Genomic DNA, 13,860 nt, shown 5'->3' with positions numbered 1-13,860 from the left:
TAGCCGAATCCATGTATTAATCGGACCTTCGGGTCCGGACTCGAGTCTTAATCGGGTCTTCTTATTTATCACCATACTCGGACCCTATAGGGTTTGGTATGGGTCGGGTATGAGTAAACCCGACCCGTTGATACCCCCTATTGTTGTTGGGTCTAGCCACGATCAATACTTTATCTCATTTAGTAGTCATTCCAATATGGGTTTCCTCTTGACATATTTCGGCAAGAGCCTCTTCAAGAGGCATAGCAGAGGATCTATGGAGAAGGGAAGACTTAACTTGTTCAAACTATGGGCGTAGACCATACAAAATTTGAAAAAAGTGTTCTTTTTCCATTTGCTCATGCCTAAGTTTCACGTTCGCAAAGGCTTCCCACTTTTGTTTCAAGAAGTGCTAACTCGTCCCAAAGAGGGGACAAGGCACTAAAATAGTCCCAAACATTCATGTCCCCTTGTTTAATAGTTCTAATCTTCTCTTGTAAGAAATATTGTTTTGCAAGGTCTTTTGGGGTATAGATACCCTTCATAAAGAACTATGCATCATTTGCCTTTCTAAATTTGGCAATATTGGCACATATCTTAATATCCACATTGTTCATGAACCATGAAAGGATTTTAGCATGGTTGATTTCTCAATCATCTACCTTGATTTGATGATCATAAATAGCTTTGGATTAATCTTCTTCTTCAAGAGCTTTTTCTACGCCACCTTCAAGTTTGTTGAGCTTTAGTAGAGGCTCGAGAGTGGTTCCCATCATGTACTCCCAAAGCTTCTTCCCCTTGAGTTGCGGCAGATCACATCATATAGTTGGTTCCATTGAGGTTGAAGGAGAGTTCAATATTTGATCCATGCTCCATGACGAAAATGAGGAGAAAGAAAGAAAGAGAGTGGTAGAGAGAAAGGGAGAAAGATGATCACGAACACTCCAACCACGAGCACGCGTTCCCTCGATCACCACGAGCAACAGGTTTTGAGGTCCAAGAATCCAAGAAGCTATGATGCCATGTAATGAAACAAGCGGAAAGCAGAAATACAAAATACAATGTGCTTAAGCACAAATACAAGTCCACTAAGAGACAATACAAAAGGCAAAGCCAATATACAAGCACAAAAGTGCATATAAAGGCTACAAAGAGCCAAACAAGAGAGCAATATAAAAATAAATGTTATTCACTTAACAAATGCTTAGAAAGCATTAGTATTACAATGGAGAAAATTCCAAGGTTACCAGGCTAAGAAGCGGAAACGGGAAATGAAACGAGAAGCGAGGTATTTTAAAATTTATAAGAAGCGAGGAATCGATTTAAAAGAAAAAATAGGAATAAAAAAGGAAGTGATGAGATTGAATGGGAAGCAAAATAAATTCTAAAATAAAAAATGAAAGTACATGGAAAGAATTCTTCTAAAAAAAATAGGAATAAAAGAGGAAGTGATGAGATTGAATGGGAAGTGATGAAATCTAAGAGAAGGGAATCAAAACTAAAATAAAAATGACGATTCTTAAATTTCATGATTTTGTAGTGTAAGAATTAAATTCTTCTCAAAATCTAAAAATGATGATTGCCAAGTTAGAGAAAGTACATGGAAAGTGAGTGGAAAGCGTGAAAGGAAGCACATGAAAAACATGAAAGTGTGACAGAAGCACATAGGAAGCATGTAGTGAAGCTGGAGAAACACATTTGAGAAGCATAGGAGAAGAGTGGGAGAATCGAAATTCCCATCAAGTTTCGGAAATGAGGAGTTTCGCGCTTCCAAAGTGAGTTTTTGGGAAGTGTGCTTCCCACATATCTATGAAGCTTCCGGTAACACTAGAAAAAAACCTATTTATAACCACAAAAGAGAGAGAAGGGGGGCAGCCCAACAACTAGTTGGGCTGCTCGAACAGCCATATTAATAAAAAAACAATAAAAAGGAAAAGAAAAACTAAAAATTATAAAACAGCCCCTACTAGGCTGATCCTATTACAACAGCCAAAAGACCAAAATGCCGCTGATGGACATTACCTATTACAATAATATATATATATATATATATATAGTAACATGATCTACTCTTGGTACCCACTAATCCTTATCATCAGACTTTACAGTTTCCCAATCATCTCTTAAGAATCTGAAACATGCAATTAATTAATGTTGTATTTATTCTTTTAAGAAAAGGGGAATTTTTTTGTGATCCTACTTGAATAAAGATGTGATGTGCTTCTCTTTAACAAAGGCAAGATCCAAAATTTGCAAGAAACTTACATGCATTTACCATTTTAAAGAAATAGTATTGGGATTACAACCATAAATTGGAATCAGAAAGGTTCTAACTTCTAACTAAAGCTGCAAGTAAATTATTGATGATGAAGCACTCAACTAACGTGTACAGTAAAAAAAAAAATCAGTGGGATCAAATAAAAATAAAATCAAGAAATATGTGCCTTAGTACAGGTGGAGTTGGTGATGAAGTTGTGAAAGTAGGGACAAATTTTTAAAACCTTCAGGGTTGACTCGTTGAATCAGCCAAGTCAACCCTGATCAAAACATTCAGTGGATCAAGTTGTCAACCCAGTGAATAACCCAGAAAATAAAACAAAACTCAGCCAAGTCACAGCCTGACATGGCGTAGTCATCAAAATTTTTCCAACTCCCATGACTCGGACAAGTCTACATAAATACCTATATACATGTAACTGTGTATATTATGCACATATATGTACATATATATCATAAAATATAAGAAGTTATGATGACCAAGCCGAATCACCAAGTTGAACCAGCTGAGTCACAAGCAGTGATGCGGTTTGAAACTTTGAATAGTCGAGAACCCTTTCCAATGGAAAAGAGCTCAACAACCTCAAAAACATTGGTCAAGAGACACTTTATTATGCAAGTAACAATGACAAGAGCCATCACTGACTTGCAAGAAATTACCAGTTTAATGGGAAGACTAGTGTTCTTGTTACTAAACAATTAGCAAGTGAGAAAAGGGACAGACTCCATGGTTTGAAGATAGTATAATATGAAAAAATACAGAAAAAACTTCTTAATTTGCAAGTAACAATATTTATAACCAAAACACGCCAAACATTCATTATATTGGAGTACAATTGGTACAACTGGGACTCCAAAAAAGATACAAGATTGGATTTAGTATTTAGTATCAAGAAATTCATGACAAACCTGTTGAAGTGCTAGACGTAGGTGCTCCACTGGTGAAGCCGTTTTTGCTATCTGACGGGCAGATGCCTTCTTCAAAAGCTAAAATCACACAATACGAGCAATTAAATAACCAAGCAATGAATAAACACTTGCAAAGTCAAGAGCAAATGCTTAAAGTAGAGAACAATGGTATATAGACATGGCTACATACAGCAGGCAATCTCTATAAACAAATTTGTACAGGTTTGGTTCTTTCCTTTGGATGTGAGGCATAGAAGAGGAAGTCAATGCATCTTTTTCATCAATATCCACCTCTATGAGTCACATTTTGTGCCAAAAGCTAAAACAAATAACTTGTAATCGTGGTATGACCTAATGTAGTCAAAACCTGACTAGTCCGCCTGGTCAATCAGGTATAAGTAAAATGCCTAGGCTTTGCAATTCCTAGTTGGGTACCTTAAAAGGTACCAATTTTGCCGACTAAGGCGCCTAGTCGGCGACTAAGCTGCATCCGCCTAGGCACGAGGGCAGTTTAGCCATTTATTATTCTTATATATATGTAATTATATATACGTGTGTATGTTTATGTGATTTTGTGAAATCATGAAAACATGCTTAGTTATTATATTTATATATATATATATGTGTGTGTGTGTGTGTGTGTGTGTGCTACTTTGCTTTTTGGGATTTTTTCTGTGAAACATTGAAAGCATGCACAAATAATTTTAATTGATTATGTTTTTTATATATGTGTGTTTGTTTCTGATGGATTTTTCTATAAAATCCTGAAAGCATGTTTAATATTATGAATTATGTAATATGTTATTTATATATGTATGTGTTATTGTGCTTTTGTGAAAGGTTGAAAGCATATTTTGTTGATTATACTGAATATGTTATGAATAATTGAAATATATATATATATATATATATATATATATATTTGTGTGTGTACAATTATATATATATATGTATATTCTGGTTATGTATATCAATATATTTTGTGAAAGCATGTATAATTTTGTACTTGTGTAATGAAAACATCTTATTAGTAAAAGAATTAAACATATTTTTATGTTTATTTTTTTATATTTTAATTGAGGAACTGACTAGTCCGACTAGTCTTTTTAGGGGTCTACCGACTAGGCACCGCCTAGTGCTTTTGACTACATAGGGTATGACACTTGTTCAAATCATATTTTGTAAAGAAATGCATTTTTTCAACGTTTAGAAACAAGAATTTGAAGTTAGAAGCCAAATTGACATTATAAAATCTGTGATAACATAATTATTACCGACAAAATAATCTACATAGTGGAAGGCATCTGCAACCACATAGATACTCTCTCCTCTTACCTACCAGGTACATCATGTACTGCATTCCCAAGAGAGTGATAAAAAGAATACTAAGAAAAGAAAGATTTTCTACTGAAAGAGGCAACCATTGGATATCTTGGATTGATAAGTGATGATCCTTCTGTTAAAATAGAGCATGCATATGGATCTGGATCTGCATCCAGATCCATACGCACATCTATCCTTTGTTACTATGAAGTTGACGTTCATTAATGGCATTTTTGTAATATGGTCCTTGTGTTTACGTATTTTAGTCTCTATTGTAAAATCGTTTTGATATAAATATATTAGGGCTCAGTGGTGTGTGTTGTTCAGTTGCCCCAGCTATTGTGCTTCTCCCTTTCTCTCTCTTTTCTCTGTTTCCTGTACAGGTTGAGCCGTGGAGTGAATCTCTCTCGATTTCTCATATGGTATCAAAGTCACGGCTGCGGAACCCTACCAAAAACACGTTCAACGATATCTGAAAAGGCAGTCATGAAGACTCCTTCATCTTATTCTTCGATCGCATCTCTTTCTTCAACATCAACGTTGATATCAACGTCTTCTTCAACATCCACGTTTGTCTACGACTGTCTCCTTCTGCCTCAACATTGATTCTCTCCTTCATCAACATCAACGTCTGTCTTCCTTCGCCTTCAGTATCAACATCATCGTCAGTGTCTGCAACTTCTCCTTCGGCTGTATCTCCTTCTTTAATATCACCTTTCTTTTTGTCAACAACGGCATCTTCTTGTAGTATTTATCAACGTCAACTACACTTTCTATGGTTTTCCTTCTAAATTTGATACTTTCCTAAGTTTGTGTGTTGTGAATACTCCTTGTATTGCTGGATGATTCGTATCATTTTGTTCTAAATATCACTGTCATAGTCTAGCATTCATCATCGTATCACATTTTTCTCAATTTTGTATTGCTCTTCTTCATCCTTTCAGCAGTGAAATTAGTGTTTTTTGTGCAACGTCTATAGGCAGAGTGTAACAGATTACATTCTTGCTTCAAAAAAAAAAAAGGAATTTTCTTTCAAGGTAATGGTTGCACAAGTACATATTTTATTGAAGCTCTGCTGATTGATTAAGTGATCTCAACTCAGTTTGTTTTCTTCAATCCGTTTTGTTTGCATATTCATTGTTTTCATTGATATGGATTCATACTCGTCATCCAGTCCCTCTGCAAGTTTCTTAAATCAGCTCGTTACAGAAAAACTTACTCATTCTAATTTCTTAACATGGAAGAGACAAATACTTCCGTTTATACGGAGTCAGGATCTCGATGAACATCTGGATGGTTCTGTTCCTGTACCACCACGGCTTATTTTGCAGGAAACCAAGGATGAGAAGGGTGATGCAATTACCAAATCTATTAAGAATCCAGAGTATACAGCTTGGAGAAAGCGGGATCAATCTTTGGTTGATTATATTACGTCAACACTCTCTCAAGAAGTGTTGGCTACTCTTTCAAATGATTGCACTGCGGCAGACTTATGAAGTAAGCTATCTCAGACATACTCTCAGATATCAGAAGCCCGAGTTATGTACTTAAAGAATGAGTTTCAAAGCTTGAAGAAAGGCTCCATGACAGTTATGGAATATATAGACCGCTTGAAGAGTATTACTGACCAATTGGCTATTATTGAAAGTGTTATTTCAGATAAAGATAAAGTACAACAATTCCTTAATGGGTTGGGCTCTGACTTTGACATGTTTATCACAGCTTTGACATGTCTTCCTCACTTGCCCAATTTTGACGACCTTCAAGCGAAACTTCTTCAGCATGAGATGATTATGAAACAAAGGGCAAAAGGAAATGAATCAACTCGTTCCCATTCAGTTTTGGCTATGGAGACTTCTGTAGGTTTTGGACGAGGGAATGCAGGATATCAAGGAGGCAGAGACTGTTTTGGGCAGGGAGGACGTGGTTGTTAAAATGTAAACTGTAATATATATATATATATATATATATATATATATATAATTTAATATTATTATATTTTCTTTTTCTATTTTTCTTTATTTTTTTTTTTAGCATCTAGTTCAATAGAAACTAGATATTTGATCCAGTCAAGTTCCTGTTGGAACTTGACTGTGCAAATAGCTGTTGGACTGTAGTCCAATAGCTATAATAAATGTTGTTGGACTATAGTCCAACAGCTATAATAATAAATGTTGTTGGACTGTAGTCCAACAGCTATATTAAGAGACGTTGGAATCCAACGTCTCTTTTGGAGAGCTCAAAATGAGCTCTCCTCTCTCTTCCACTTTTTTGTATATATAGGGGTGAACCCCTTCAATGTAAACAACCATGCTTCTTAAGCATTTTGTTCATGAATAAAGTATTATTTATTTTTCAAGTGTTCTTCCTTTTATACCCTTTCAAGGGTCATGCTTGTAGTGTCTCCAATAGACACTTGTTTGTGAGTTATTTGTGCATTTGTTGAAGACCACCATTTCATTACAGTGGTATCTTGCCTATACCTAATATTTCGGGTGTTTTTAATGCAGGGAATCAGAGGAGAGTGCCCACTTGTTTCTTATGTAACAAAAGAGGACATAAAAAAGGTGATTGTTGGTTTAATCTGCAAAATAGAGGAAAAATAAACAAAATTGAAAATAAAGCTTCTACTGTGGACACGAAAGCGTCATCTACAGATGTGCAACAACTTTTGCTATCAGCATTGTCACAGATGACGATCAAGCAAAATGAGCAAGGCCAGTGGTATGTTGATTCCGGTGCTGCCACCCATGTCACGGGTAATGCGGGTAAGTTATCTCACTTATTGCCTTATTTTGAAAAAGGTAGTATAGTTACAGGAGATGGAACTTATCACTCCATTAGTCATACTGGCAATGCACATATCCCTATGTCAAAGTCCTCCACTTGTCAAATGTCCTCCTTGCTCTTAATATTAAAAAGAACATTGTCTTTGTAGCTAAACTTGTTGACGATATGAATTCTTCCGTCGAATTTACTCCCTCATCTGTTTATGGTAAGGATCTACGAACGAAGGAGACGTTCGCTAAGGAGGAGCGACAAGGAAACATGTACGTCTTCAAGGAGATTCCCTCAGTGTCTTCGCCTTCAGTCCCAGTTCTCCAGTTGAAGTCGTCCAAGCATTCTTCAGTGTCTTCACCTTCAGAGTCTTTGTTTTTTCCTTCATTAAAAGTTTTTAATTCATCTCATTGTAATAAGCCAGATATCTGGCATAGTCGCTTGGGACATTGTAGTCGGGGCTTCGTTGAAAATCTTGTATTTGATGGTCTTCTTCCATAGTCTAGTTTATGTTCATTTTTAGAGAATAAAAAATGTTCCCCATGTGAACTCTGCAAAAGTCATGTTCTTCCATTTTATATTATTAATAAAAGGGCTTCAAAGCCATTTGAGATTATTTGTTCTGATGTTTGGGGACCCGCACCTATTTTTTCTCTCTCTGGCAGTCGTTACTACGTTATCTTTATTGATTCTTATTCCCGCTTTACTTGGATATATTTCTTGAAACATAAGCATGATGTTTTCCAAATATTTCGGGAATTTCATTCGATGATCAAAACAAAGTTTTCCTGTGATATTGTGCATTTACAATATGATGGTGAAGGAGAGTATTCATCGAATGAATTTATTGCTTTTTTTCGGGATAAAAGAATAAGTCGACAGGTTTCTTGCCCTCATACCCTTCAACAAAATGGGGTTGCGGAGAGGAAACACAGGCATATTGTCGAGAGTGCGATGAGCATGTTACATGATAGCAATGTGCCCATTAGTCTCTGGACAAAAGTTTTTCACACATCTGTTCATGTCATAAATCGTCTTCCTATAGCACTTCTGGATCGAAAATCTTCTTATTATACTTTATTTGGCCAACATCCCTCTTATGATGAGCTGCGAGTTTTTTTTTTTTGTGTATGTTATGTACATATTGATTCATCTCTGCGAAATAAGTTTCAAAACAAGGCCGCTAAGTGCAGATTTGTTGGGTATGCAGATGAATACAAAGGCTATTGATGCTATGACCCTACTACAAAACGTATTAGGACCTCCAGGAATGTTGTTTTGGATGAGCAAAATTTTCAGATCAATGACACCGAAGAGTTGTCATCTCGAGAAGTAGAGGTATATGATCCATGGATGAGCGCAGACCTTTTTGCTAATACAGGAGAAACATGTCAGGCGAATTGTCCTTCCTTCGGCTTGAGTAGAAAGTTGGATGACTCACAGATGCATGTTGAACCATCTCCAGTTGAGCCACCCCCAGTTGAACGCTTCTCTGGACAGGTATACACTAGAAGGGACAAAAATACAGGGTCGAGGAATGTGGAAAGCATCGCTAATGATTCGATTCAAAGGCCGTCACGCATTAGGCATCCTATTCAGCGATGGGTGAGTTATGAGACATTTTCTCTTGATTTTCAGTTTTTTATGTCTCAGCTTACAAAACAGGATAAACCCACTTGTTTTAATCAAGCTCTTCAATCCCGTCATTGGATTGAGGCTATGAATGAAGAAATGGAAGCACTTCATGAGTGCCAGACTTGAGAAATAGTACCTCGGCCAGAAGGAAAGAATGTAGTTGGCTCAATGTGGGTCTATAAAACAAAGTATAAGCCCAAAGGAAGTATTGACAGATATAAGGCGCGACTTGTTGCTCGGGGATTCACACAACAATATGGTGAAGATTACGATAAAACTTTTAGTTCAGTAGTCAAAATGGGTACAATTCGTGTCATCATATTCCTAGCAGTCGACCGAGGATGGAGGCTTAGCCAGATGGATGTTAAAAATGCATTTTTGAATGAAACTTTAAAGGAGGAAGTATATATGGAGCAACCTCCTAGGTATGTCGAGAAGGATCCTATTGCCTGGGTGTGCAAGCTAAGGAAATCTCTGTATGGGTTGAAACAGGCGTCCCGTTCTTGGTTTGAAAGTTTCTCTATGCAAATTCAAGGCTATAGTTTTAGAAGATGCTCTCTGAATCACTCGCTTTTTATTTACCAAAAGATAGACATCGTTACACTTCTTCTTATATATGTTGATGACATTGTGATCACTGGGAGTGCAGATAATCATGTACAAGACGTGAAGCGATTTTTAATGAAAACTTTCAAGATGAAAGATTTAGAGGAGTTGAGGTACTTCCTTGGTGTGGAAGTTTACAGACAAAAAGACACATTGACACTCATGCAACAGAAATACACTCTTGATCTTCTTAAAAGAGTCGGGATGACGAATTGCAAATCAGTCAACACTCCGAATGTATTACATCAAAGGCTGAGCTCTGAAGATGGCCATCTTTGTGTCAACCCTACAACGTATAGAAGCCTCGTGGGGATGCTGCAATATTTGACCTTTACCAGACCTGATATAGTTTATGTTGTTAATCAGGTGTCTCAGTTTATGCATGCTCCAACGGAAGGTCATATGGAAGCAGTGAAGCGCATTCTACACTATTTAAAATGAACTATAGGAGATGGGCTTGTTTATCGCAAGAATGATAACCTACATAAAGGACATGAACTCATCACTTATACTGACGCAGACTGGGCAAGGGACCCATATGAGAGACGATATGTCTCTAGATATTGTGTATATATTGGACACAATTTAGTGTCTTTGAGCAGTAGAAAACAAAAGGCAGTGGCACGATCGAGTACAGAGGCTAAATACAGGTTCATGGCTGCAGGCACGGCAGAAGTTACATGGATTAGACACTTATTGAGTGATCATGGGGAGACAATTATTCGATCATTTCTTTTATGCGACAATCAATGCGCAATAAACATTGTGTGTAACCCTATTCAACATAGCAAAACAAAGCACATTGAGATTGATCAACATTTTATACGGCAGAAAGTCGAGATGAAAGAGATAGAACTACGTCATGTTCGAACAGAAGATCAAGTAGTAGACATGTTTATCAAAGGGTTAACATCATGTCAATTTTGGCTATTGAAGAGCAAGTTGTACATGCTCCAAAACCATGTACAACTTGAGGGAGGCTGTTAAAATAGAGCATGCATATGGATCTAGATCTGCATCCAGATCCATACGCACATCTATCCTTTGTTACTATGAAGTTGACATTCATTAATGGCATTTTTGTAATATGGTCCTTGTGTTTACGTATTTTAGTCTCTATTATAAAATCATTTTGATATAAATATATTAGGGCTCGGTGGTGTGTGTTGTTCAGCTGCCCCAGCTATTGTGCTTCTCCCTTTCTCTCTCTTTTCTCTGTTTCCTGTACAGGCTGAGCCGTGGAGTGAATCTCTCTCGATTTCTCATACCTTCCAACTGTCGTTTGGAGAAGAAGCCTCAGGAAGGTCAGACTTATTGAGATAGGTCATCCATGTTAAGTGACAGTGACAGCTTGCACAGAAATCAGACAGCTAGCAAACTGATGTTTCTTGATCAAAACATGACATATTTGATCTTTCTTGGAGATGGAACCACAATGTGAAATGGAAAACTAGGAAAAAAATCTAACAATCAGATAAGGTGCAGATAGTTATGCACTGTCTTGAGAAGAAAAAAGCAGATTGTCTATTGTCCAAAACTCTCATATGTACACCCAAAAGTATGGGAGTTTAGCCACTAGTGCAATATGATATGCAACGGATTGATGTTGAAATAATAGAGTAAGTACTAAGTACTGATGGGTTTCAAAAGTAGATTTTTTTGAGTCAGTGTAGAGAGAGAGAGAGAGTATTGTTGTATGTTGTGCATATTTCTTTCTTAGTTTTTTTCTTAGTTGGTGCCTGCCGCTCTTTGTGACACTGTACCAGATGAGACAACACAGATGGAAAGGGAAGAACAGAGGTGGCGAGCTAAGCAGCCCCGCGAGACTCCATCTGATTCTGCGAGTGGAATCTAATCCGTGAGCCGTTATTTGGCCAAATGTGCATATGAGATATGAAAAGTTTTTCGAATCAAGTAAACAAGGTGCAAGGACAAAGATTTGAGCGAGAATGATTAATCTAACGAATGTGAACAAAGGGGGAAGATCGGAATCACAACTTGGATATGAACCTCATAAGAATAAGAAATATGAAATAAACCATGCCCAAAATGAGGAGCTTCCCTCTTTAGAAAAGACTACCACACGTCACACTCCCTAATCAAACGAGTGAAATTCCACACTAAAAGCCCTTTTTACTGATCCCAACTTGGCGGTTCAGACCTGCTCCCTGCTCTACTTCTGCAAAAGGTCCTGTGGAAAACCAAGGGGCTTTCTCTTCTCCAAGTTGCTCCTACACCTAATAAAGGAGGGTTTGTTCTGCAGCTTCAAGCTCGGATGTTTAATAGTCCGTTAAGGGACCAGGATTTGCTGGTGAGAGATGAGAAACGGGTCCGAGAAAATGGATGCAAATGCCTTTTGGATGGTGTCTTTAGGCGTCACCGAAAGTGGCTGCAGGATCAATGTCTGGGAGAGCTTTTGGAAGAAACAAACAGGTCAAGAGGTTTTTTCTGCTGGATGCACTGTTCCGGAGCCTGCTTCATTAAACGGAGGACTCGGCCGGTGGCTCGGGAGAAAGAACCAGATTCTCTGTTCTCATGAATCTATAGTATGCAAGCGCCCCCCTTTTCTCTTAACAAACATATATGTGCCCTTTTCCCCGTTTCAAACTGCTGAACAGTTTTCGGATATCAAAAGAACCTCTCCAGGTGGTAATCTTAATGTAGCCAATTTACCCTCTTTCGCAATCGGTCAAACTACAACACCTGCTGCCCTAGCTAATTGCCAACTCTTTCCAAGTGTTATTTCTATGTTATGTACAAATCTGCGGCAAAACGTATCTTAGGGAACTCAATTTGCTAAATTCGACGCTAAAAGCTTTGCTTTCTGACCATAAAAAAAAGCTCTACGAACATTAACCTCCACAAACGGTTGAAAAGGAGTTGCCATCTTATCAAATTCCCCAGTTATCACTTATTAAGAATCATGTGCCACGTCCAATTTACACAATCCAGAGCCAATTCGTCGATTTCCGAGAACCGACAAAACGATCATCAAGCAAAAAAAGAAACAGAAGAAGAAGAAACGGAAGCGGAATCGATCGGAGAGCAAAAAACCTTGTTAAGGAGGAAGTTGGGGAAGAGGTGGTTGTTGGTGAGGTAGTGGGCGCAGCAGGGGCAGTCGTTCTTGTTGTTGAGGTGGGTGACGATGCACATGTAGCAGAAGGTGTGGCCGCAGGAGGTGAGGAAGGCGTCCTTGATGATCTGCATGCAAATGGGGCACAAGAAGTCCTTGTCCAACTCCAGCCCGTAACCGTAACCGTTGATCGAGCCACCGTTGCTGCTGCCGTCGTTGACAGCATTGCCGCCTCCGCAGCTCTCAGTGGCTGTGTCCTTCTCGGAGCAGCCCGCTGCCCTCGCTTCTCCATCGTTGACGGAGGGCACCAGCGCCCCGACCGAAACGTCCGCCATCAACCGAAATCCCCTCACGATCACGATCCCGTTTGAGATGAAGCCGCCCGAGATCCCATTTTTCTTCCTCCTCTTCTCCTTCCTTTTCCTCCACGCTCGACTGAAGTCAGAGTTATCGGAAGACCGCCTTGGTTCTCTCTTGTTTCTTTTGGGTTGACAGGATGGCGAACTTAAGCGTCAAGGTTTCTCTGTGTGACGCTGCCAGGTTAACATATAATAAGATTCTGGTTCCTACCTGCTCGTCCAAGTTGCCGGCCTAGGCTTGGGCTTGTTTTCTAAATGCTCATTCGGTTAGATTCTCAATTTAGGGTGAAGGTGCTGGTTTTTTGTGAGAAAGGCTACGGAGATTGTGAGGGAGGGAGGGAGGGAGGGAGGGGAAACACGTCGCCCCTCCGCGTCATGCGCTGCTTGGGCTTATCTGCCTCCCCTTTCTAAATGCCCTCCTTTTCACATATTTTCTCTTTTATGGGCCTGAGCGGGATATTTTCCCCTCGTGCAAGTGCAAATGCAATAGGGCTCCGCTTGTGTGGTAGGAACAGTCAGTGCACGTCACCTTGTGTTGGGACGTTGCAAGTTCCAATCCCTATGATATAGTTGTATAACTGGTAGGGTTCTGCCTAACCCCAACTTTTTCTGTCGAAAAAAAGAAAAAAAAATGCAAATACGTCACCAGATATCGCGCTTGAAAAAGTTTAATTAAATTTTAATTTTTGTACCTGAAAAACTGATTTTATTGCATTAATCTTCTCTCTATATATAAAAGGGGCCATCAGTCCCGAAGCTTAGCTGATTCAAAGGTTTCTTAAGGTATTGTGTTTTCAAGGAATCAAGGGTATAACATGTTATAAGTTTACTTAATTAATAAAACAGAGTTTACTTCCTCTCAAAAACTAAAAAAACTGTCATAAGTAAATACGTTGACAAGACTGTACACGTTTTGTTTTT

At 38.4% G+C, this 13,860-nt stretch overlaps 1 protein-coding gene across 2 annotated transcripts in view; it reads right to left on the bottom strand.

The window, feature by feature from the left end:
• LOC149838413 (E3 ubiquitin-protein ligase COP1-like) overlaps positions 1-13,192 on the bottom strand; it is a 115,036-nt gene extending 101,844 nt beyond the window's left edge. Inside the window, exons 1-2 of one of the 2 annotated variants that reach the window (XM_090006585.1) lie at positions 12,562-13,192; positions 3,166-3,243 (exon numbers count right to left, since the gene is read on the bottom strand). In XM_090006585.1, the coding sequence (XP_089862711.1) occupies positions 3,166-3,243; positions 12,562-12,915 (432 nt within the window). In that variant the 5' untranslated portion in view covers positions 12,916-13,192. The remainder of the gene's footprint in view (positions 1-3,165; positions 3,244-12,561) is intronic. The other variant, XM_090006587.1, reaches the window with a different exon arrangement.
• Between the last annotated feature and the right edge of the window lie 668 nt (positions 13,193-13,860).

This window comes from Nuphar pumila, chromosome 5, assembly GCF_984573655.1.
Source record: "Nuphar pumila chromosome 5, dmNupPumi1.hap1.1, whole genome shotgun sequence".
Taxonomy (NCBI): Eukaryota; Viridiplantae; Streptophyta; class Magnoliopsida; order Nymphaeales; family Nymphaeaceae; genus Nuphar; species Nuphar pumila.
The sequence above is the reverse complement of the archived record's forward strand: the minus strand, read 5'-3'. Positions and strand labels throughout refer to the sequence as shown.